Source organism: Castor canadensis, chromosome 11 (assembly GCF_047511655.1).
Source record: "Castor canadensis chromosome 11, mCasCan1.hap1v2, whole genome shotgun sequence".
Classification (NCBI taxonomy): domain Eukaryota; kingdom Metazoa; phylum Chordata; class Mammalia; order Rodentia; family Castoridae; genus Castor; species Castor canadensis.
The window spans coordinates 81,903,638-81,930,055 of record NC_133396.1 but is presented as its reverse complement, the minus strand read 5'-3'; the positions used below and the strand labels follow the sequence as shown (position 1 = coordinate 81,930,055).

At 40.3% G+C, this 26,418-nt stretch overlaps 1 protein-coding gene and 1 non-coding gene across 12 annotated transcripts in view; one reads left to right on the top strand and one right to left on the bottom strand.

Moving 5' to 3' along the window:
* Cacna1e (calcium voltage-gated channel subunit alpha1 E) overlaps positions 1 to 26,418 on the top strand; it is a 477,885-nt gene that overhangs the window by 356,664 nt on the left and 94,803 nt on the right. For all 11 annotated transcript variants that reach the window (XM_074047300.1, XM_074047306.1, XM_074047299.1 and 8 more), the window contains one exon: positions 25,495 to 25,610. In XM_074047300.1, coding sequence (XP_073903401.1) covers positions 25,495 to 25,610 — 116 coding nt within the window. The remainder of the gene's footprint in view (positions 1 to 25,494; positions 25,611 to 26,418) is intronic.
* Positions 16,581 to 16,652, bottom strand: Trnaa-agc (transfer RNA alanine (anticodon AGC)). Its single transcript has one exon. It is a non-coding gene; the product is annotated as a tRNA-Ala (tRNA).

The window sequence follows — 26,418 nt, the reverse complement described above, 5'->3', positions numbered from 1 at the left end:
TCCACACCAATTTGCAAACCTTCAGCTTCAGACACAACCCTTGCAGGATGATGACACAGATCCAGGTCTGAGCACAGCTGATTCTGACAGCCCTCCTCTGAAACCTCAGGAGAGCACAGATGAGCTTCCAGGGCCCCTTGAGCAAGTTGAACCTTCTGCAGTCCAGCAAGAAGCCCCAGTTCAACCCTCAGACTTGCCAAAAGTCACCGTGAAACATATCGATCTGGAGGTTACACTAACTCCAGAGCCTTCTCCAAGGCAGAAGCAGGCCTCAGAGAATACTGAGGACGTAACACTCTCATCCATCCAACAAGAGGCTCCAGCTCAGACTTCAGAGCTCCCTGAAGACACTGAACCTTCTGCAAGCCAGATGGAAGCCCCAGTGCAGCCTACAACTCCTCCGAAAGAAGTCAAACCCCCTGTTGAGCAAGATCCTACAGATGAAGCTCCAGAGTCCCCTATGGAGAACACAGCTCCAACTCTACCAAATCAGGAGGTGACGGTTCAACCTCCAGCTCAGGATCAAGCTCAACAAACTATCTTGCCCAGTGTTACAGGTAATCCTGTGGATGTGGAAATCACCATGACATCAGAGCCTACCAAGAAGGCTGCATCTTCTCTAGCCCAGCCACAGGCCCCAGCTGAGCCTTCTGAATCTCCCGGGGAGGCTGAAACTTCTGAAACCCATCTGCAGTCCCCAGTTCAGCCTCCAGAGTATGGTGAGGAGCTTCAACCTTCTTTAACCCAGCAAGTGGTCCCACCTCAGCCTTCAGGCCCTCTTTCAGAGACTGAAACTTCTCCCAGTGAGCAAGAACAGCCAGCTCAACCTTCTGAGTCTTCTGAGGAATTGGAACCTTCTGGAAGCCAGACAGAAGCTCCAGTTCAGCCTGCAAAGCCATCTGAGGAAGTCAAGCCTTCACCTGAGCAAGAGGTTCCAGTTCAAACTCCAGAGGCTTCAGTTCAAGCTCCAGAGGCGACAGTTCAAGCTCCAGAGGTGACAGTTCAAGCTCCCGTTCAGAATCGAGCACAACAGGATAACTTGGTCAGTGAAACAAGTAAGCCTGTGGATGTGGCAATTACCGTAACTCCAGAGCCAGCCCAGGAGGCTGCATCTGCTCTAACTCAGCCTTCAGAGTATGCTGAAGGGGCAGAACCTTCTCTCGGTGAGAAGGAACAAACAGTTCAGCCTTCTGTGTCTCCTGGGGAGGCTCAACCTTCTGGAATTCACATGGCTGCTCCGGTACAGGCCTCAGAGCATACTGAGGAGTTTGAACCTCCTCCACCCCAGCAGGAACAACCAGCTGAGTCCTCAGTGTCCTCTGAACAGTCTGAAGCTTTGAAAAACCAGCATGAGATTACAACTCAGATGCCAGAACCCTCAGAAAAGGATGAACTTTCTCCAGTCAATCAAGGGGCTACAACTCAGCCAGAAGAGCTTCCTGAGGAACCTTCTCCAAGCCAGCAGGAGCGCTCAGTTCCTCCTGTAATGCCCCCTGCGAATGCTGAACTTTCACCAATTCAGCCACAACTCCCAACTCCGTCTCCAGAATCCTCTGAGGCTAGTGATCTTCCTCCATTGGCAGATAACACATCACTTTCACCTCACGATCTGTTGTAAAGGATGGCTGTTTTCAAGAATCCACGTTCATGTTGTTTTTGTTGTCCCACCACTGTACAACTGAAGCAGTTGTCTTCTTTCATATAGTCTCATAGATATTGAAAATGACCATTTAATTCCATTGCATTTTTCAGAGTTCTCAGTCGTAATCCTCTGACAACTGTCGAAGATTCCCATCTTTTTAAATTGCCAGCATTAAAGTACCTGCATACAATGAATAGCCAAGCCTGGTCCTGTGTATAATTTCTTATGACATATATGGCATTTAAAATGCTTTGCTTTTTGGTGCTGTATGAGAATTTTTTCATCATCAAAATCTCTATTACAATACCAGCACCACGGCTTCAGCTGCTTCTTTTTGCGACCCATGACTGCGCTCTACCGACAAAGTAAAAAGGAGGAGAAAAAAGAAGGAAAAAAAGCGAGGAGAAAAATCGCCCGCTTTTCCGACCCAACGGCCACACCGCGTCCCACAGGAAGCCGACACAAAATGACCGACAGGCTCGTTCGCTCTCCGCCTCCCGTCAGACCCTAAAGTAGTCTTGACCAGAGCCCAGAGATGGCAGTTGGCTGGGTAGGGCTAGAATCAAAGCCCCCGATCCCTAGTTAGTGCTCTTTATTTATTCCTGATCAGATGAGCCTTCTGACACTCAATTTCAATCCTTCTCCCATTCCTTTTCACTTGGTGACAAGATCATGGTCTCCATCCTCAAATTGCAGAGCTTTGGAGATTAATGTGACCCAGGCTTCCAACTGGGGATTCATGTCTCTGATTGCTGACCTTCCTGGCTGATGTGCCATGGCTGGCAGCAGGATGAGAAGCTCTTTTAATCCATACTGATAGATAATGCATCCTAAATTCTCTGATATTAGGAACTATAAAGCCTTCCTTACAGTGGGGACATGTGTTTAGAGGCCAGACCAATGTGGGATGCTAGCAGTACTTTCCTTTGAAGAATTCTCCTGTCTGGAGGTATTTGGGAAGGAGGCTTGAGGGTAAGGGGCAGAGAGAGTCCAAGTAAGATTCAGCATCAAACTTCTGGACTTCTGTAGCTCACTTCAAGTCTAGGTAAAGATACCGGGTCACTTGTCATGCTGATTTTTGTTGTTATGCCTACTTGTCCTATTGGCATGTCTCTTGCTCCTTGATAAGAGAAATATACTTGACATAATCAGGAACACGAGATAGAGGGGAAAGTTTATCAGTTCACAGATTTCAAGAGCTGGTTGCTTTGGGTACAGAAGGGATTAGAGTGCACGTTCTAACCTCCAGTGGCCAGAAGGGAGCTGAGACCCTGGATTTAATGGGGAAACAGGGCCCTGGACAGAGCCAAGAACAGGTGGCACTTTCCCATCAACCTTCCCTGTCTTCTACTGGGATTTTCTTGTTTGTCCTGCCCTTTAAAGATGACTTCATGTTCTGGGAAGTCACTTAGGGTAAGATTCATATCCCCCTTGGAAAGCTATGTTTGCTTTGGGGCTCAGGGGTTGGGGTGTCAGGCCCAGCCCTGAGCTGGTGAGAGCATGGCCCGTTTTGATGGTGGTATGTTCACAGCTCAAGAGGAAGGCATGCTTATGTCCTGTCTAGGTGAGTGCTAGGCAGCTGAGTCTGAAAGTCCCAGAGGCTTATATCTGCACATGGTGAGGGGAAGGTAAAGATGGTTTCTGACTGCTTCTAAGACTTTCAAAAGAAGTGGCATTGGTGCAACTATAAAAGAATGCAACTGAGTGACATAATTCTTTGAATTGGAAGAAAATTATATCCTGTTTGTGTTTTATTCAACTGTGAGTATATATGGTTTATTACAGTTCCCAAGTATTTTAATTATTTTATTTTTTTTCCCTTTATTGCTTTGCAAGGTGGGGGTACATTGTAGCATTTACAAAGCTTCTTATAATGTATCAAATATATCATACTCTTTTATCTCTACCATAACTTCATGACAAATTATTTTTCCCACTTTGTAAAATAAGGCTTTATTGATGGTTTATGTAGAATCACATAGTTCAAATATGCCCAAGTTGGGATTTGAAAACAGCTTTTCTTCTGGTCCTTTGCTTTTTCTCTTATTATTCAAAGTAATTCTTCTCTATCACAACCATGAAGCATTGTGTTTTCATGATCATGGTTCATTGACATACAAAAAACACCCACCTTTTATCTGAAATAGTTCATATATACAAAAGAAAAAACATGTTACATATGGTTTTACCACATGTGGTATAAGCAAAAATAAAATTAATATCCAGGTATTCATAGCAGAACTTAAGACACAGAGTGTTACCTATACCAGTGGAACCCAATGGCCACTCTCCAACCTCATCTGTCTACATCCCCCTCAAGGGTGGTGTTTGATATTATCCTTCTGCTTTTCCTTTAGTTTTATCACCTATGTATGTCTCCCTTCATGGCAAATCATTATCTGAGTGTTAGGTGATTTGTAAATTGTGGTATATATTTTATACATGTTAGTCATTCGCCCTTATTGCTATTAGATTCAAGTTATTTACTCAGTCTCCATTTCCAGTTTTTTGCTAATGCAGATGATGCCACCATAATAATTCCAGAATTGAGTTTGTGGGGTCGTAAGGCATATGCATGCTTAACTATGCAATAGTGTCCGGTTTTATTAAGATATAATTGACAAACATTGTATATATTTACAGTTCCCAGAGTGATGTTTTGTTATATTATAGTGATGTGATTAAATCAAGCTAATTAGCACATCCATTACCTCATATCCTTATTTATTTGTGGTAAGAGAACATTTAATATTTACGCTGACCATGCTGTAAAATAGAGCTTTAGCACTTATTCATTTTATTTAACTGAGACTTTGTAGCTTTTGAATAATAGCTTTCCTCCCCGCACTTTTTCTTCCTTACTCTAGCTTATGTCACCATAAGCTAGAGTAGACACAGTCTTGGCTTCTGTGAGTACAGCTGTTTTAGATTACATGTGCAACTAAGATTGTACAGTATTTTTCTGTGCTTAGTTTGTATTAACATAGTGTGTTAGTCAGTTTGGCATTACTGTGACAAAAAAACCTGTAACAACTTAAAGGAGGAAGGATTTATTTTAGCTCATGGTTTTGGAGGTTTCAGTCCATGTTCATCTTGTTCCATGGTTGTGGGCCTATGATGAAGCAGAACATCATGGTGGTAGGTGGCTGTGCAAGAAGCAGAGAGACCGATAGGAAGAGGCCAAGGAAAGACATACCCTTCAAAGATAGACCCCCACCCCAGGAACATACTTCCTCAACCAGACCCCACCTTCTAAGGTCCACTTAGTATGACTAGATTAACCCCTTGATGAATTACCCTGCATGATCCAGGCTAATGATTGGATGTACCAGGTTGGACCAACCCCTCAACACATGAGCTTTTTGGGGGATACTTCAAACACAAACCATAAGACATAGTTCATTTTCTCCTGGTTCATCTATGTTGTCACAAATGACAGTATTTCCTTCTTTTTTAAAGGCTAAATAGTATTCTTTTGTATATCTACCATGTCTTACTTGTTCTTCCATTTTTAAATGTTTAAATTGATTGTATATCTTGACTACTATCATTAGTACTACAATAAACAAGGGAGTGTAGATATCTTTTTGCTAGACTAACTTAATTTCTCCTTTCCCCACTTTGTAGTGGGGCTGTTGGATCATCTGGTAGTTTTTTTTTTCCCTAAGGTGCTGACATACTATTTCCATAATGACTATACTAATTTATGTGTTCACCAACAGTGCACAAGGGGTGCTGTTTCTTTACATATTGATAACATTTGCTATCTTTTGTGTTTTTGGTAATAACTCTTCGAACAGGTGTGATTTTAATTTCATATCCCTAATGATTAATGACATTGAAACTGTTACTCGTTTGTATGTCTTCTTTTGAGAAATAATGTCTATTCAGGTTCTTGTCCAATGTTTTGTCATGTTATTTGTTTTATTGCTATTGAGTTATTTGAGTTCTTTTATACTTTGGATATTAATCCCTTATCACATATGTAGCTTGCAGATATTTTTTCCTGTTCTGCAAGTCACCTCTTCACTCTGATGATTGTTTCCTTTGCTGTACAGAAGCTCTTTAGTTTCATGCATTTTGGCTTTTTTTTGTTGTTTTGTTGCCATACTTTTGTTTTTGTTGCTGGTGCTTTGGGGCAGTAACCAAAAACAAAAACTCCATCCAGACTGAAAAGCTTTTCTCCTGTCTTTTAGTAGTTTTAACATTTCAAGTCTGACATTTATGTCTAATCCATTTGGAGTTGACTTTTATATACAGTGTGAGGTGAGAGTCTAATTTCATTCTTCCACACGTGAATATCCAGTTTTCCCAACACTATTCAGTGAAGAGTGTCCTTTCTCCATTTGTGCTCTAAGCACCTTTACTTTTTTTAATTTTTTTTTAATCAACATGTTTTACTTCTTAAAAAAAAGAAGAATCTGAAGCAAATAAATCATTTTTGTCAAGATTCTACAAAGCAGAGCCCATATGGTGGTACACACCTGTAATCCTAAATACTTGGGAGATGAAGGAGGATTGTGGCCCAAGACTGGCCTTGGAGAACTCTCAAGACCCTATATGGAAGACAAACTAAAGCAAAAACGGCTAAGAATGTATCTCAAGTGATAGAGCACTTGCTAGGCAAAACTCTGGTAGTGGCAGAAGAAAGAAAACCAGGATGGTAGGTATATAGCTATTTCTTATATCATTATCTTTTTATATTGGAAATCATTTTTTAAAAGCTGATCTTGCTGGAATTTGCATCCCACACCATGTGGAGGGACAAGGTTGGGGCTCATGAGGTCGCAGCCCCCACCTCATGGACCACTGGGCAGCAGTGCTGGAGCCTTGGTTCTAAGCACCTTTATTAAGGATCATTGGATTATAAATGGGTGAGTTAATTTCTGGGCTCTATATTCTCTTCTTTTGGTCTATGTCTGCCTTTGTTTGTTGACCATTACCATGCTGGAGTCTTTTGTTGTTTGTTTGCTTTATTTTGTTTTTGTTTAAGTCAGTGTCTCACTATGTTGTTTTGAATACTATAACTTTGTAATTTTGAAATTAGGTAATATGATGCTTTATTCTTTTTGCTCGAGATTTTTTTTTATCATCCAGGTCTTTTATGGTTGGAATTCTTTTTCTGTTTCTCTGAGAAGTGTCATTAGAATTTTGATAAGGATTGTGTTGAATATTTAGGTTGTTTTCAGTAGTAGGGACATGAATACAGGATATCTTTATATTTATTTGTCTTTTCTCCAGTTTCTTTTATCAGTGGTTTTAGTGTTCAGTGTAGGTCTGGGTCACGGCTTCAGTGGTAGAACACCGACCTAGAAAGTGTGAGGCCCTGAGTTCAATAAACATAGACCAACAAAAAAATTTCAATAAGTCAGTGTTAAATAAATGCATTCTTGTTCTAGTTATAATGTTCAGTGTTTAGATCTTTTACTTCCTTGGTTAAATTTATTCCTAAATATTTTCACACTATTGGCATTTTCAGACAGCTTGTTGGTAATATATAGAAATGCTACTGATTTTGTATGTTTTATATCTTGCAATTTTACTAAATTTTATTTCTAACAGGGTATTTCATTATTGTCATTGATCTTTATGGTATCTGTATATAAAATCATGTCATGTGCAAATGATGATAGTTTTATTCCTTACTTTCCAACTTTGATACCCTTTGTTTCCTTTTTTGTCTAATTGCTCTAAGACTTCTTCTGTATTACACTGAATGGAAGTGGCAAGAATGGACATCTTTGTCTTACTCCTGATCTGCAAGGAAAAGCTTTTACCTTTTTCCATTGAATATAATGTTAGCTTTGAGCTAGTCTTATATGGTCTAGTCTGTACCTAATATGTTGAGAGCTTTCATTATGAAAGAATACTGAATTTTGTTAAATGTTGCTTCTGCATCTATCGAGATGGTATGATTTTTATCCTTTGTTCTGCTAATGTGGTGTTTTATTAATTTGTGTATGTTGGACCATCCTTGCATCCTAGGGATAAATCCCACATGATTATGGTAAAAGATCTGTTTAATATATTAATTCAGTATGTTTGTATCAAACAGAATATAGTCACTACCCTAAAAATCCTCTGTGCTCTGCCTGTTCATCCTTCTCTCTCTTCAACTACAAGCAACCAACTGATCTTTTAACTATCTTTGTGGTTTTTCCTTTTCCAGAATGCCATATTGTTGAAATCATTCAGTAAGTAGCTATCTTAGTCCATTTTTCTGAAGTTACAATGGAATACCTGGGAATAGGTAATTTGTAAAGGAAAGAAATTTATTTATCTCACAGTTCTGGAAGCTGGGAATCCTTAATCAGGAAGCTGCATCTGGTCATGGACCCCTGCTCTGTCATAATATAATGAACAGCAGGAGGGCAAGCTAGCACATGTCAAAGAGGCAAAACATGGGGAAACAGCCTTAATTTATAACAAACAGTTCTTATTGTAATCTGGTCCTGAGAGTGAGAGCTCACTACCACAAGAATTAATCCAATCCTATAAGAAAGGCATTAATTCTTTCTAACCTAATCACCCCTTAAACATCCCTCCCACCACCACCACAACGGCAAGTTTCGACATGTGTTTTTGGAGGGACACACTACATATTCAAGTTGCCTTTTCAGATCAGCTTCTTTCACTTGGTAATACAAGTTTATGGTTCCTCTGTGTTCTTTCATGGCTTAATAGCTCATTTCTTTTTGTGCTGTGGTCTGGCTGTACCAAAGTTTTTTAATCCATTCACCTACTGAAGGACACCTTGGTTACTCCCAAGTTTTAGTAATTATGAATAAAGCTCCTATAAACATCCGTGTTCAGACTATTATGTAGACATAAGTTTTCAACTCCTTTGGGAAAATAGCAAAGAGTATAACTGCTGGGTCATATGGTAAGAATATGTTTAGTTTATAACAAACTATCAAACTGCATCCTAAGTGGTTAGACCATCTTATATTTCCTGTGGCAATAAAAGGAGTTCCATTGCTCCACATCCTCACTAGTATTTGGTGTGGTCAGTGTTCCTGATTTTGACCATTCTAACAGGAACGCAGTGATATCTCATCTTGGTTTTAATTTGTGTTCCCTCCACCAAACATCTTTTCATATGCCTCTCTGCCAGCTGTGTATCTTCTTTGCTGAGGTACCTGTTAAGATCTTTTGAATCTGGTTGTTGGCTTTCTGGTCATTGAGTTTTAAGAGTTATTTGTATATTTTGGGTAACAGTCATTTATCAGATGAATCTTTTGCAAACATTTTCTCCCAGTCTGTGGCTTGTCTACTCATTCTCTTGATACTGTCTTTCTCAGATCAGTTTTTAATTTTAATGAAGTCCAGCTTATCAATTTGTTTTTGTAGATCATGCTTTTGTGTTGTATCTAAGAAATTACCACTATACCCAAGGCCACTTGGGTTACTCTTTGGTTATCTTTCTAGGAGTTTTATAGTTTTGCATTTTATATTAATTTTATATTAAGTCTATTGGTTTAATCCACTTTTGCTGTTATAACAAAATGTCACAGTATATAATTTTTACACAGTATAATTTTCTCATTTCTGGAAGATGAGAAATTCAAGATAAAGGTGATAGCAGATTTGGTGTCTGGTAAAGAATCTCTTCTTCTTTACAACAAGGGTGAGCAACAAGATGATGCCTTGTTGCTCACCCTCACATGATAAAAGGGCAAAAAGGCCCAGAGGGATCAATGACTTGTCCTTTCATGGCAGAAGAGATGGAAGGACAAAAGGGTCTTAGCTAGCGCCCTCTAGTCCTTTTATAGGGTTACTAATTCTATTCATAGGGTAGATCCCTACTGATCTAAAGGGCACATAAATTGGAGAGGAAGAAATAAAACTAATTTTTCACAGATAACATGATTATAAAGTTTGAAATTTTAATTATAAAGTAAATTACATTTTATTAATAAAAATTAATAAGACTCTGTAAACTACTAGAGCTAGTAAGAGAATTTAACAGGGCCATAGGATATAAGTTCAACATGCTTTCAGTGATTAAGTTCAGCTTCAATGTGTGAATTTAAAATTTTGTAAAGTAATAAAAATTAAATATCTAGGAATACAATGAAAGATGTTAAGAGACCTATATGGAAAACCACAGAATGTTGCTGAAGTTCTAAAAAAATGTAGACATACCATATTTATGGATTGAAAAACATTTTGTTCATACACCCATTATCCCTAAGTTTATCTATAGATTCATTATGGTCCTTATCAAAATTCTAACAAGCTAACTTTAAGTAATAGACAAAGTTATTCAAAAATTGATGTGAAAATGCAAGTGTTTAGGGAAATCATAATTACCTTGAATGAGAACAAAGCTATAGGATGTTCACAACTTGATTTTAAGACTTACTGTAATGCTGTATGGTATTGTGCTGAGTGTGTGGCTCAAGTGGTAGAGCACTTGCCTAGCAAGCACAAAGCCCTGATTTCAATCCCCAGTAACACATACACAGGCAAATAAGCGCACAAGACAATATGGCATTGACACAGGATAGCTAAATAGATCCGTGGAATACAATAGAGAGCCCCTCATATATGCGAGCGGTTGATACTTAACAGAGATGCAAAACCAATGGGCAAAGGAAAGTCTTTTTAATAATTTTTGCTAGATGCACTGGATATTCACATGGAACAAAGGAAATTTAGAATTTTATCCCTCTCTAAATAAAAATTAATTTGAGAATATACTTGAAAACTCAAAGTAGAAAAATGTTTCATGTACAGAATACAAAAGGTACAAATAGTGAAATCAAAACAACAGATAAATTGAATTTTTGTCAAAATCAAAAAATTGTTCATCAGAAGATACCCTTACACTAATAAAACAGTAACAAAGAAAACCAAAAATTGATGAAACAAAAGAGAAAATGAATACAGATAAGACATAGACTTGGGAGAAAATATTTACATAATATATATCTACTTTTTGGTTATGAATGAATTAATTATAATTTATCAGCACCTGGGCACTTTGTATGAAAGGTATTTCAGAATACCTGGCAGAATCCTTGTGTCAGAAACAGAAATCAGTTCTTTGAAATTTCTATAAAATGTAACCATTTTCTGAGCAGTGTTAGGTAAAAATACTGTTATAGTTATACAGCGACTACCTTGACAATTAAGCAGATTTCTGTAGCCAAAATCCTGCCTAGTTATTCCTTCACAAGTAAAGCCTGAATCTACTAGCTTGTCAGGAAGGAGGCATTAACACAAGGAGTAAGTAAATCTATTGGAAAGGAAGAGGTAAACCTCTGAAGTAAGTAGAATAGGTTACACTTTGGAGAACATGTTGGCATAGTATATCTCTTTAGGTGTCAGTTTTCCTGTTAGTGGAACTGGCAACACCCATGCATATACACCCGTATGTGTACACACATTTTCATTACTTCAGATATAACCTCATGTAATGTTTGCAGATAAATGTTGTCAGATAAGAATCAAATAATATTTTAACTTAGAAGTCAATATAATATTTGGGTGCAGCTTATCAAAATGTTCATTGTCTATTCACAGAACATGTTTACTTGCAAAAGAATAAGACTATTATGCTATTGAAAATTAGTGTTTTTAATAGGAATTCATTTCTAGTAACTACTGCTTGATAACAGTAAGGATAAATTTCCTACTTCCTGCAGAAGATGAAAGTGTAAATTTAATGCCTTCTTATAGCTTCATCCCTCAACTTCTCAAAACAGGATGAGATCAAGACATCCTGCATGTAGTTTGAGGACTTTTATGACCTCTGGGCCTGTCCCATTAGTGGAGTATATCTTGGGGGACAAGAGGCAGAAGAGAAGACAGAAAAAGATGAAAAAAGAATAACAAAAAGCAGAGGTGTGGGGGGGGGTGGAGAGGGAGAGAAAGAGAGAAGTATATTAAAAAGTGGTGGCAAAATGCTACCCACATAATCCTAAAGGTATCAGGTGTGCTGGCCTCCTGGCTTCTGATTGGCCTCTTGACCTATTGTGGTTAGAAGAACCTGGTGTGTCAAGGCCTAGTTGTATGACCCTCAAATGTCCTTTGACTTTTTTTTTTTTTTGGCAGTATGAGGGTTGAACTCAGGGTTTCATCCTTGCTAGGCAGGTGCTCTCCCATTTGAACCACACCCCAACCCTTTTTGCTTTGATCATTTTTTAAAATGAATTTCTTTTGGTGGTACTGGGGTTGAAACTCAGGGCTTCATACCTGCTAGACAGGTGCTCTGCCAATTGAGCCACTCCGCCAGCCCACTTCAATCATTTTTGAGATAGGGTCTTGTGTGTATGCTCAGACTGGCTATAATCCCCTACTTACACTTACTGTGTAGCTGGGATGATAGATGTAAACCGCCATACCCGGCCTTTTTTTTTTTTTTTTTTTCCTGAAATGAGGGTTTTACTAATTTTTTGCCCAAGCTGGCAAGATCCTTCTGATCTCGGCCTCTTGAGTAGCTGAGATCACAGGCATGAGCCCTCTGGCCCCTTTCTAATAATGAGATAATATCACGGGTTTTTTGTTTGGTGCAAATTAAATTAGATAGATAGTGCTTAGCAGAGTTTCTGGTACATCAAAACACAAAACAGAGATTGTGTGATGATCTCAGTCCCATAAGTCTAGCCACAAAGAAATGGTTTTGCTCCAGATAGTGATTGTCAAACTCTCTGTGGTGAAGAATCAATTTTTAAACTCTCTAGTCAAGTATGTGTTGTTACTTTTATGAAATGCATTTGTTCCAAAATGGATTACCATAAAAATGAAATCAAAATACAAAGACATATAAAAGAAAGCCCCTCATTTTTATTTATATGTTCAATAAACATAAAATTACTGTGAAATTTTATTTTTAGAAGTCACTAAGTGCTTTCCATTTCTGAATTTATCTTATCCTGGACTAGAAGGAAACAGTTTGCAGATGGGCATTGGTTCAGTGATCATAGTTTGAGAACCACTGCTCTTTGAGATCTGCTGCTGGCCATAAACACATGAACAGACTTTGTTAAGAACTCTGGAAGTATCTAGAAGTCTCTCTTAGGGTGGGAGTTATGGCCCAAGCTGGCCTCTCTCCCACTAGTGCATGAATTTATACACATGTCCTCAATGAGTCCAAACCAGAGAGTCTACTCTACAAGAAACCCTCACTCAAAAATTCCATGTAAAAATAGCTTCTTCTATTTTTCTTTGAGGAGGGGGGAGAATGCAGCAGTAGTGGGGATTGAACTCAGGGCCTGTACTTTGAGCATTGTACCATTTGACTTATGCCCCAATCCTTTGGCTTTTCTTTCTTTTTTTTTTTTTTTTTTTCCAGATAGGTGTCAAGCTGTTGCCTGGGCCAGCCTCAGACTGTGATCCTCCTATCTTTGCCTCCTAAGTACTGAGATTATAGGCATGTATCACTAAGCTCAGCTTATTTTTGACATAGTGTCTTGTACATTTCCCTGGACTGGACTCAGACTACAATCCTCCTATCTCTACCTCTCTAGTAGCTGGGACCACAGGCACGTGCCATGGTCAGCTAAAAGTAGTTTCTTCTGAAGGTGGTAAGTAGTTAAGAGTTGAGAAGTACTCAAACAGTTCACAAATACTCGGTAACAGACTTTGTCAAATTCTTCTTTCCTCTTCTGTGACCCTCAGCAGTATTCCCTCTTTTCTGATATATCATCCTTGACCCAAACATCTGACTGGGGTTGATATCCCAAAGTGATAAAGTATCAAGAGACATCTCTTTGAAAGAGCCAGCACCTTTGGCTCAGTTTCCACTCACATCCCTAGGCGCCATAGTTTGTGGCTTTGCTCACATGAGCCTGTTGATACAACATTTCAGGGAGTTGGTATTTTATCAATGCCATTTGTTAGGAAATTGAATTTCAGAGAGGTTAAGTATGGTTCAAAGATGGATGCTTTGAATCTAAACACAATTTTTATTATTATGCCAGACTTAATTGCCTTTCATGACATGTTGTCATGCTAGTTATATTTTGATTATTATGAAATCAAAATCATCAGAAAGTGAAAATTTCACAGCAATAACCATTCCAACTAGATATGTCCTAAGCACCTGCATCTACAACAGTCCAAACACTAACATCTACCACATGCCAGCTGTCCAGGAGAATATCATAGCTTGTACCTCACCTGCTAAAGTAGCATTTATCTCTAATAAACAGTGGCATTTTCAATGAGGTCATAATTGATAGCAGTGAAGAACTTAGATTAAGCGTAAGATAGACTAGCTGGTGGTTTACTAAATATCCTCAATTTAAGAAAGACTCAAGTAAAAGATGATAGCCACCAATTCAAATGAGACTACAGAAGGATAAAATCTCAATTATAACAGAAAATATTTAGGTTGAATAAAGAATTTCCTGCCATCCTGATACTTTACAGCTTTAGAATGCTTTTGAAAGTTAATATAAAGTATCAAAGGAAAGACACACAGCTTGTTTTCGGATTGGCTTGGAGGAGGTGTGATTGACCACAACTCTGGTAGATATGATTTGCCATGGTTATAACTCATAAGAACAAGAGAACTCATAACTCATAAACTCTAGAGAAAAGAATATATAACTTTGAATATTGTTTCCTTTGTTCAACAAGTATTTATTGAGTTCTTCTAAGCATCAGGTTTTATTCTGGACATCGAGGACATGATGGTGAACAGGCCAGAAGAGACCCCCTTCTCATATACCTTGCATTCTTGTGGAAAGATAGAAAGCCAAGTAGTTGAATAAGGTAGCTTTTTAGTGACAAATATTATTAATTAAATAAAACAGCTTGATTGATTAGAGTGTGACAGGTAATGTGATTATTCATTTTTATTTTATGGTCAGGAAAGGCCCTTGTGAAGTGAAGGAACAAGACAAGGATCTGATCCATGGTAGGGGTCGGGGGGATCTTAAAGAACACAGTGAAGACTTCCAGATTTTCACCATGGGAATCCAGGGGAGAGTATTAAAAAGTCATCCCCCTGCTTTTCTTCTATGAGGGAAATAGGGGAATTGGGACAAGAGTGGAAATAAGAAGTCAATTAAGAAATTTACCAGAAGCTACTGAAGGCTGAAGCATCCATCAAGTAAATAGTAGCTTGGACTGTAGCTATGGAGTTGAAGAGAAGTTGCTAGAGCTTCCAGGAATTGCTAATGGATTGGATTGGGATTGGGATGAGAAAAAAGCAAGAACTGAAAATGACTAGCTGGAGGAGAACTAAAATATTATGTTTTGACCATGTTATGCTTAAGATGCCTGTTTGACATCCAGCTAGGTGATGTCAAATGAGTAGTTGCAAAGGTAGGTTTGAAGGGCAGTGCTGATTTGGGCTGGAGATATTCATTTGGTCTTTAACATAAAGATGACAGGGACCCCATGGCCTGAATAAAATCACCCAGAGGGAGATCGTGGCTGGATGAGAGGCTATAGGCATCTGGTGTTTAGAGAAGGAGCAAAGAAGACTAAGAAGAAGCAAAGCAGAAGTGTCATGGAAGCATAAGAGATGCCTCTTCTGGAAGAAAAAGCTGGAGTCAAAAGAACTGCTGCACCCCACATCCCTGATGATTCTGCACACCCTAAACTCAGACATCTTCAGGATAGACCCCTAAGGAGCTGACCTTTGTAGTTTGGGGAGGCCAGAACACAGGGCATGTGCTGCCCTCCCCTAGGCCTGTCCTTTCCTCTTGTACCAAACTCTGAAATTACCCTGTGTCTAGGGGCTACCTGTAGTACTATGCAGTTTATTCACTCAGTCAGCATTTGTGGAGTAGCCAATCTGTGCCAGGTGTAACAACTAACAAGAGCGAGCTACACCGTCCCTATCTTCACAGTATTTGCCGCATAATAGGATTGCTGTTGAGTAAGTGGACATGCACAGGGAATGGAAGTGGCTGAGAAACAGCAACTCCTAGGACAGAGTGTGATTTGGGCAAGTGTAGGTGCTGTTCCAAACCTTAATTTTCTGTCTGAAAAGTGGAACTAAGTTCAAGGGACTTTCTAATATACCCTGTAGATATGAATGAGTGCATATGTGAACGTGTAGTGTCCAGTTTTAACCCTGTTGTTCAAAAGGATGGGGGCAGGAAGTCAGGCCACCTTCCTGTGTGATGAGTTCATGGTCCCTGCATTAGCCTACACCAAATCCATAAACTTCCTTCCCCTCTCCTAGGTCTTCCCTCTATCTCCAGCATTCCGTTCCCTTCAGCTTTGAGCCTTATCTTACATTCTACTTGTTCCACCCAAAGCATAAAAAGGGCTTGTTTTCATAGGAGAGAATATTTTGATGATGAGTCATGATATTTTAGCTTCCTGAGTGGAATCGTTAATGTTTAAATTGTCTGGGGATGTTAAACAAAGGATTCTGGGAAATTCAAAGCTTTATATAAAGGGAAAGAAATACATATCCCAACACAGTGGTGAGGCTATAATGGCTAATGTGGTAATGAACTTTCAGTGCTCCCTTGAACACAGCCTCATGGTTCCTTAGGCACCTCCAAGGCTTTTGGGGAGGGAGCTGCTTGCTGGGGCTTCACAGAGGAGTGTGAAATGTGTCTCTTAAAAGAATACAGCCATTTGTTCTCTGTCTAGATGGCTCTTTCATACTGTAATTAGAGTGCTGTGGGGGGTGTGAGTGGGGGAGAAGGAAGAATACAAATGCTCTTACTTCCCCATGGCTCATTCTTCCTGCACCACAGGGCTTTGAACCCAGTGAAATATTATGACTGAAACATACACTATTATATGCATAGAGAGACAGAGAGGAAGCAGTGTGTGTGCCTTCAAGCTGCCTTGATAGTATCTGTGTGCCAAACTGAGGTGGCGTGGAGACTGGTGGATAATTAAACAGAGTCAGGAGAGCTGAATCTTGCATTGTAACTGTATTTCAGTGTTCCCTAGGCAAAATAGGAATAAAGGTGTGGTCTCCTTGTTCCCCTTTTAAAAGGTTGTTTTGTTTTGGGCTTTGTGGTACTGGGGTTTGAACCCAGGGCCTCATGCTTGCTAGGCAATTGCTCTACCACTGAGATATACCCCACCCCCTTTAAAAGGTTTTAAGGACAACCATGTGATAACTCGTCACTTGTCAGTGCTCATAGTACATGCTATTCTTTGATCATCCGCTAATGGAAGGGAAGAGTGAAATTGGTGGAACAAATAGTGCAGCAGTCAAGAATATTTGTGGGCTTTGTGTTGCTTTGAATTTTCTTTGCAACAATAGCAACAATAATTTCTTGATTATGTTTTGCTGAAAAATCGTTAACATCTTTCTAGCACATACCAGCAGTGGGGAGAAAAGGGTGGAGGAGAGCCTAGGCTGACTGCTTCATTCACAGCAGATAATCTAAGCAGCAGCTGGCACATCTTGTGTGGATAACAGGGAATTGGTGCTATTGGGCCTGGTGCAGCTGACTTACACACACAGTTGAACTCCTTGTCTTTTCCAACCCCCAGATCTGCTCAGCCTGGTGCCTTTTCCACCTCAGTGGTAGCGGAAACCCTTGGGAGTCATCTGACTCATCTTTCTCTCTTACATTCCATGCTGAAAGTGTCAGTAAGTCCTCTTAGCTTTACCCTCATCCTATATTCAGAACCCCTTTATTTCTCAGTAGACCTACCATTCATCCAAGGCCACTGTCATCTGAATACAATGTAGAAGGTCTCCTTGCTTCTAACCTTAAGCCCCCTTCAGTCTGTTCTCAACAGAGCAGCCAGAGACATTCTTTGAAAACTTCAATCAAGTCATATAACTCCTCTGCTACAGCTCCACTGATGGTTTCTCAGTCATTCAAAGTAAATGTCAAATCTCTAGAGGACCTCTAAGTCTCTACATGGTCTAATCTTCCACATCTATCTCCACCTGGCCTATAGCTCATTTTGACCTCATCTCATTCATCATATTCAGTACACATTAGCCATATTAGTTCCTTTCTGTTCTCCTAAAGCTGCTCCAGATGTTCCTGCCCCAAAACTTTGAATTGGCTCTCACCTGGGAGTACTCCTCCCCAGGTATCTGCATGGCTCATTCCCTCATTTCTCTCATGTCATTGGCCAAGTCTTCTCATTAAGACTGACCCCAAATTCCAGAACCTCCCCCCACATGCTTATTCTATGTCTTCTGTGTTTTATTTTCCCCTGACCACTTGTCAGAGCACTATATATTATAATTATTTTCTTATATGTTGTCTTTCTCCTACATGGTAATGTGAGCTAAGTGGGGACAAGAATTTTGCTTTTATATAGTTGCCACTGATTATCATATTTTAAAAATACCTACCAGATAGGTAGGTATTATATTTTGGAAGTGGAATGACTATATACAGAAGGCCTTGATAATAGGTTATCTACATTATGATATATTGTCAGAAAAGTCAGTAATACTTAAAGTAGCCACTGGGAACAACTTGTGTGTTCTAGATATCATACTTTGCATTTCCCATCTGTTATTCAGTCCTCATGACAACCACCTGAGATGAGCATGTTATTTATTCTGATTTTACAAACTGAGAGTCTGGTTAAGAACTTATCCCAGATCACAGCATGGTGGAGCAAGGATCCAAACCCAGGTCTATCTGACTTCGGAAGTCTTCATCGTTATGCTCTCACACTGTGTATTATACCCTCTTCAAGGTTAAAAAGAAAAACAGGAAATGTATTCCACCTCCTTCATTATCCCCTTTATATTCTTTGCCCAGGCTTCTTTCCCTGTATCTAGTCAAATCAAATTATATCTCAGTATTAGAAGAGGAAGAAAAAAGACCATTCATTCTCTTGAGTTCCTACAGAATCTGTCTCTTTGAGCTCTCATAACTGAAATGTCATGAAGATGTGGAATAGCACTGACTTTGCAGCTTGGAGCTCTAAGTGATGCTTCAGGTCAACCTCCACACTGCAGACTGTGGACTGCAAGCTAGTTGACCTGTTTCTATGGCTCAGTTTCTCTGCATTTATAAGACTGGGCTCAGACAGGTGATCTGTCAGGTTCTGATAGCCTGATCTGTGAGACTCAGGGCCTTTCTTTCATTGCTGTGGATGTATGGTGGAGGGTTAGGGGCAGGATTTGGTACTTCCTGCAATGCTGTTTATTTGCCTTAACCACTTTAGGAAGAATTTCACTCATTGGAGGAGCCCTCCCAGAGTGCCAGACTCTAAGGAAGAATGATATAATGTGATATGATCCCACGTATCTGCATCCCTCATTTACCTGAACACTCACCCTGCTTGTTAAAGTCTACACTGGATGGGATTTAGAATGCTAGGTTCTGTTTTGGCCTTTATTTATTGACAACCTAAGTCTCTTTAAATCCTTTCTGGGACAAGTCACAGAGATAAGACATAAATAACTATAATGCTGCTGAACTATGTAACCTTCAGTAAGGTGTTTACTTTCTCTGGGGCTATGTTTGCTCCTCTGAAAAATGAGAGAAAAGTTTCCATGATCTCATAAGAACCCAGAACACTGAAAACATAGGAATGCTGAAAAATCTTGCCCTTACCCCTCAGCCCACTTTCCAGTGGTACTGAAGTTCAACCGCTGCCAATACTCAGTTGCAATCTGACTTCCCCAATTTCTGTGTTGGTTTCAGAACATTTAAGGTTGAAGAGGTTTTTCTTGATATGTAACCTAAATTCTTCCTTCCTAAAGCAACGATCTTACAAGAATATTGGCACGTTTTCCTCGTGGGTAACAAAGCCTTCTGAAAATAAGAACTTTGGCGATTAATGGGAATGTGACCATGTGGCCATTTGTGTGCTTGGCAAAGTCTGTCTACATATGCTTTGGGGTGCCAGTGTGAGTATATGTATTCATGCCAATGTGTGTGTGATGAAGCATGCATGTGTGTACAGGAGTGAGGGTAAACAGATCTTTGAGTCACAGGGAGCAGCCCATCCTGGCGGGCTTTGTCTGCCTTTCAGTTGCCATGACAGCAGCGAGAGCCGCCGCTTGCTCCGCATCAGTAAACAAGCTCCCTGTGTGCACTGAATCAGGAGGAGGACTCTGGAACGAGAAGATAAAACAGGAGCCAACAGTCCTCCATCAGAGGGGTTTCTTCCACAGCAGACTTTCTAGAACATCTTCCTCACCAGGTAGATGTAGAAGTGCCTGGCCAGGTGCTCTGGGATACTCAGGTGACATAGCATAGGCAGGAATTATAGGCTGGAGCAAGGCTTTGGTCCACCTCACTTCTAATCCCTAAACGTTAGTAATATTATGATATATTCTAGAAACAAGGATGACCAAAGCCCCTCCCATCATCTCCCTATAGGCTAAAGCCAGTCACCATTAATATACAGAACAGCCACTTTTGTGAAATTTCTGTGGCCTTGGCTCCTTTAGAGGTCCATAACTTCACAAAATAGAAATAAATTTTAATACTTCTGCCTTCTCTCCCTTCACCCCTCCAGGCACGAATGATAAATGTTCGGGGCACTGAGACTTGTCTGAGATTCACTTCATCAAATAATACAGAAAAGTTGATTTTTATAATTTATGACTCTCATGAATACTGCTGGAAAACAAAAGCAGTCATAAATGTAAATTCAATAACTAGTATAGAAGAGGAAAACTGGACTTCACTATGCAGTACAGGAGATTAACCATCTTCTTAGAGCTCATAATTATAATTTAAAAACCTGAACTTTGCCTACATTTGTGGTAAGCAGAATAGAGGCCCATCCAGGCCTGACCCCAACTCACCTTCCTTTCGTGTAAGTGAAGCTGTATCTTGAGGAGACCAGCAACTTATCCTTCCAGAATAACAGGGTATGTATGGGGACACAGCCTAAAATTATAGATAACAGAACTGAGGAAGGGCCAGTGTATAAAATGAAATGCAGTTTCAGTTTTTGATGTTCTGCAGTCTCTTACAGGGATCCAATTAGGACCTCTAGAGCAGATTTGTGCCTGCCTCTGATTAGGAACACAGGGTTTTTGTGTGTCTTAATGTCAGCTCTGACTGATGAGAAAACTGAGGTGGAGAGGTTGCCTCCCAGTTTAATAAGCAACAGAATATACCTGGATGCCTAGCTCTCAGGTGGTATTTCTGCTATATCACATGAAGATTTATTTTCGTTGTTCTTGTTTGGAATTCTGAAGTCTAACTGCATCCCATCTTGAGCTGTTATATCTATGGGTATAGAAAAACTGGACAGAACAAATGACAAGGATCTGGTTACACAGCCTTTCACCCTAAGCCCCATGTCAGTGGCAGGAGGCCTCGGAGACATGAACACTATTCTACTGTAAGCCAGAGAGCCTCTTTTAAATTTCTGATGCTTGATTCAAAAGAACTGGATAAATTCAGATATTCAGAAGGCTACTCTTTGAGATTCCAAAATTCAGTAGCGAATTTGGCAGTGGTCATCTGATTTCTAAGTAAGGCCAAAATCATATGCTCTATCTTTGCAAAAGCATCATCTGAACAGTCCCCAGGATCTTCTTGAAGAGGAGAGAACACTCAGATCCTCAGGGAAAGGGAACCAGCGGAGGGAACATGCTTGCTTTTCCCCTGACCTGGTAGGCATGTCAAGTCTAAGGTTAGAATATTTACGTTTTGGGCATATAGTAGAACTAAATCATTTTGCTCCTGTTCCCTGCAGGATGCTATTTGCACACTAATATAGAGTGACTATGATATGGACACAGAATCAAGTGATACATCAATAGCTTGGCTGATGCTATGAATTTTATTTTAGGTCTTTATTAACCCAACACAGGGCAGTGAATTTTTATGCTGCTGTGTCAGTGAAAAGCCCCTGAAAAGACACCTCTGTTTTATATTCTCATTTTCTTCAACCTTGGGTTGAAACAAAATTCCTTTTGTATATTTTAAATGCTGACTTCTAGAAAACAGGAAAGATGGCTGAGGCATTGTGGGAGCTTCACCTCACCTAGAATTGGAAGATACAGGATTGAATTCCAGTTCTGCCTTTTGCTAACTGGGTGATCTTGCCCAAGTAACCTTTCAGAATCTCCCAGGGGTTTTACAAGTACAAATGAAATAATTTACACCAAGATGATTTTAAATTAAGAAAATTAAATGTGTTAAATGAATATTAGCTGTTCTTAATATTATGTTTTTATACTCTATAGAATCTACTATAATAGCAGGCACCGGGTTTAATTTCTTAGATCCTTTTTGAAATGTGATACTATACAGGCTCAGCTTGGTCTCATGTACTCTGCAGACCAGTAAGGGAGATAGGTTTTGGGCACAAACAATTACCACAGCAAGGGAGGAGATGAGAGGAGGTGGGAAAGGCACAGGTGCCAGACTTCCAGGCTCCTAATGAGAAAACAAAACAAAGCAGAGAAGACTACTTGATGAAGGCAATAATGAAGGGCCCCACATGAGCCCTTCTTCCTCCCAGAGTACTAGAGCTGAAGGATCCCCTGGGGTACACATTCTTTGCTTTGTTCCCTTCAGCTTAGAAGCTGCTTACATAGACCTAGCCATATTTGTGGATCTGCACCTGTGAATCCCAGTCCAGGGTCCAGGTAGAAGGAAACAGTTGTCTCAATGGCAGAGGAGAATAGGGAAGTCAACCAGTAAGACTCAGGGTCAGGAAACTGCCAAATACACAGGAAGTTAGATTGGGGTTTGTTGCAGCTGCACTGCCATTCTAGGGCAAGACAGAGGTGACACACTGCATGCTACATAGACTACAGAGATTGTAGTGGACTTAGCACAGAGAAATTGTGTTGGTGGTGTCTTGGAGTCCCTGTACTTTGCAAGGTCTTGCTCAAAATGCCATCTCCTGTTAAACTGCTCTTATTCCCCCCAGAGTTTAGTTGAAAAGTACAGAGATGGAATGCTCCTTCATTGAAGAATTTGGGAACCAGGGCAGAGCTCTCATATGCTTACCTAGTCAGCTTGCATGTTTTTAATACTAAAAAAAAAAAAAAATCACCTTAGCCTTCCATGTGTCTTGTTATCATTCTCTATCCAGCTCCACTTTCCATTGTCTTTCTGCTGAAGCAAATTTCTCATTCCTTATCCCTTTCTTTCTTATTTAACCCAAACCAGACATTTTCAGTAGCCTCGAGCCTTTCAAGTCATCGATGTCATTGGTCTCCAGTGACATGTGCCAGGCCTGTTATAGCCTAGGAAAATAAAAAGTTGAATAAGGCACAGAATGTTTTTACAGAAGACCCCACATATGGAGAAATCAATCACATGTGCAAAAAACCATAGGAAAGATGGACTGTAAACTGAGCTCTGAAGAGCAAGGTGAGATGGAATGGAAGCCAGAAGACTGGGGGAGGGAATGTTAAACAGAAGAGGCAGCATTTAACTTGGCCTTGAAAATGTATTTTGATAGACTTAGACAGACAAGAAAGGAGTCCACACAGCGAAGGGTGTGAACTAGCCTTGATAGCTTATGTCTTGTTTTGGGAAGTGACCAAGCATGGTCTTAGTGGACTGCAGGCAGACAAGAGTAGATAGGAATGGTAGAAGTTAAGATCTGAAAAGGAAGGTTGAGCTCAGAGTGTAGAATCCTGAAGGCCACATTTAGTATTTGTGCTTCATTTAGCAGAGGGTGGAGGAGGTTGGGAGGAATTGGTGATAAAATAGAAAAAAGGTGAAATTGAGAAGATCTGAAAGTTGTGGTTCCTTTCTGTGGCTTGGACACTTGCCCTTTCAAAGGGCCACTTGACTCCTTTTAGAGTCAGTTTTCTGAGGTGGATAATGGAGTTGTTGATAATAATGCTTACCTTAGATGCTCAAGGATTGTTGTTAATCTGGTTGTAACCCTCAGAAATTCTCTTTTTTCAATGTCTTGTTCAAAATGCCATCTCCTGTTAAATCTTTCTTATTTCCCCAGAGCTTAGTGGAAAAATCAAAACACCTGCACATATAAATGCCTCAGCTATGCAAATAGGGCCCTTAAAGCCAACCATCCTGGGTTCTAATCCCTGCTCCATTTCTTTCTTTAAAGTTGATCATTTTGCTTTAAGTTGAGGATGAAAATTCCTGTTTGACCTTCTTTTCAGAATGGTTGTAAAGACTAAATGAGCAACATGTATTAAGGGACTTGGTAAATTAGAAAATGCTTCACAAATGTTATCAGTATGGTTCTTACTTGTGGTTTGGACGTGATAAGATACAGTGATGTTTTAAAAAGATAACTCTGGTAGCTTTGAGATCAAATGAGGGAAGAGAAACAGGTGGTTGAGAGAATAAGTAGGTGCTACTGCAATATAGTCCAGGCGTGGAAGAATGAGGTCCTGGCCCAAGGCAACGAGGATGGAGAAGGAAATAGGATTCAAGTGCCCTTTTGAAAACAGAACCAACAGAACAATGACACTAATTGGACAGGAGGGGTAGAAAGAAGCAAAGAGACAAAGGTAAGAACTTTGATGGATGGTGATACCATGAACCACCCTGCTTCTTGTTATTTCCTAACTGTTGAAACCCAGAAAAGGTAAGGAGTGGAGGCATCCTAGGACTTGAATTCTGTTAGCCAGACCTTCACTGGCTCTGGTCTCTCTTCATTCTTATTCTCTTCTTTCCTTCCCCACAGCACCTTTAGGAGCTACTGCACCTTCAACCAAGCACAGGAGAATGTGCCTTGTTCCCACACCCTCAGTTTGACTAACCATTGTAAATAGGTCCCAAACCCAAGGAAGCCAGCTCTGTCTCAGCAGGAAGGCCAAGTGAAACACAGGTAGATGTCTTTCTGAATCAGCCCTTGGCCCATTTCTTCTTCCCTGGACAAGAGCGAGGAGTTGACAGGACCCAAGGAGGGTGCTAGACTCCCTCATCTTCAGGCTGCAGCTCTTTATCTATGGATATATCACCAAGTATGGACCAGCTTCCAGAACAGTCGTAGAACACCTGGGCCGTGGCAGAAGACACTATGGTAGGAAGGAAGCATTCTAGCCTGGGAGGGTGTTTGGTGATGAGGAAGGCATTGGGATTTGTGATTTCTAGAAGAGCCTATTAGCAAATGACTGTTTCTTTATCTACCATTTGCTTATGCATTGAATATGATCCTCTTTCTTTCTACCAGGGAACAACTTGGTCCTCTTCTCTTACTTTTTTTTCCTCATGGGACATTAGTGCTTTTTCTTATACCACAGGGTGGCTTTGTTCCACTATGTCTGTCACTGAACTTTACCTTCTTCCTGACCCTCACCGTGATTTTCCCTCTGTCTTATTACCACTCTACCTTCCCACTATTTTTCTGCTGGAGCCAGGTGCTCATCCTATGTCCCTTCCTTTTTATTTAACTGACACCAGCTAGCTTCAAAATCACTTTAGTTCTTCAAGTAGCATCCCTTATTGTACACAACAGTGTACTGGATACCAGCAACAACACAGCATTAGGGACAGAGTTCACATCCCAGCAAGAAGCTTCACCTCTCTAAGCCTTGGATGCCCCATCTATCAAATGGGAATTTTAATAGTACTTACTTCATAGGATGCTTATGAAGATTAAATGAGTAATGGGTATGAAAATCTTCATTTAGGACTGGCACACAGTAATTGATCAATATACCTTAGTCATTGTTGTTATCAAAAACATAAAGGAATGCTATGCCATCGAGGTCTTTAAGGGCTTCCATTGTAGCTAAGGAAGTAGAACATAGCATTTTGAAACCTAGTTTGTCACATGGCTAACAAAGTCCCTTTCAAATAGAGCAAGCAGAAGATATTGGTTCTGACTGGCATGCAGCCAATCTGGGCAGGCCTTCTGAGTCAAGCCGAATGGAGCTTGATTCTGTAAAACACGTTCAGATCGTGTTGCAGCTGGGAAAAGTGGAAGTGGACTTGGGGTAAACAGAAGTACCTGCTCAAACACTTTTACTTGCTTCACTCCCTCTATTTGTCATGGCACCATCCAAACCCAGTGAATCTTACCTTTCTTGTCTGCAGGGAATTTGCCAAAGAGAGAGAGCGAGTGGAGAACCGAAGAGCATTCATGAAACTGCGACGGCAGCAGCAGATCGAGCGTGAGCTGAATGGCTACCGTGCCTGGATAGACAAAGCAGGTGAGTTCCTGAGGCTGGGGTGGTTGCACACAGACTCACAGGCTTCACAGGCATTGGGGACCAACCCTATCCAGTGCTTCCAAAACTTTCATTCAAGGGGCAGCCTAGACTAGAGCAGAGAGAAGCTCCTGGTGCCTTGTGAGCAATTTGGGTTCCATAGAGGCCACATATTCTTCCTTTGGGGCTTTACTCTCCCTGTTCTACCAAATACCTTTCACAAGGAAGGCATGTTAGGAAGATGAACTGAGTGAAGAGTAACAAGATTCAATGTGAGGGCTAAGATTAGACGAGTGATGTTTTATATTCCTCTTCCTTCTATTATTAGTCATCCTTACATTCAGTAAATATATTTGGAGAGCCTGTTTTGTGCCAGGAATTTGAATTGTGGGGCAGAGCCAAACAGACCACTGACTCCTCCCTCCCAAAAGCTCTTATCTGCTGGAGCTCATTCTTTTCTAGTTGGGGAAGGAAGCAATAAACAAAATGAAGAATAGCTTGCAAGAAGGTGGTAGCTACAGTGGAGAAACAGATCAAGTGAGTGTTGAATTGCTGCAGTTTCAAATAGAGGGGTCAGAATGGATCCATTTGTGGGAAACCTGGAGAAGGTGAGGGACTGGACCACAAGAAGATCTGGACAAGGACTATTTTAAGTGCCAACTACCTATTATGGGAAGGTAATGCTTCAAGAACAGAAAGGGAGTGAGTAGACAGTGACAGGAGGAATGCTCCCATGGGCCATTGTAAGAAGTTTGAGTTTCACCGTGAGTAGACAGATATGCCCTGACTTTAAGAATTTAATGAACGACTA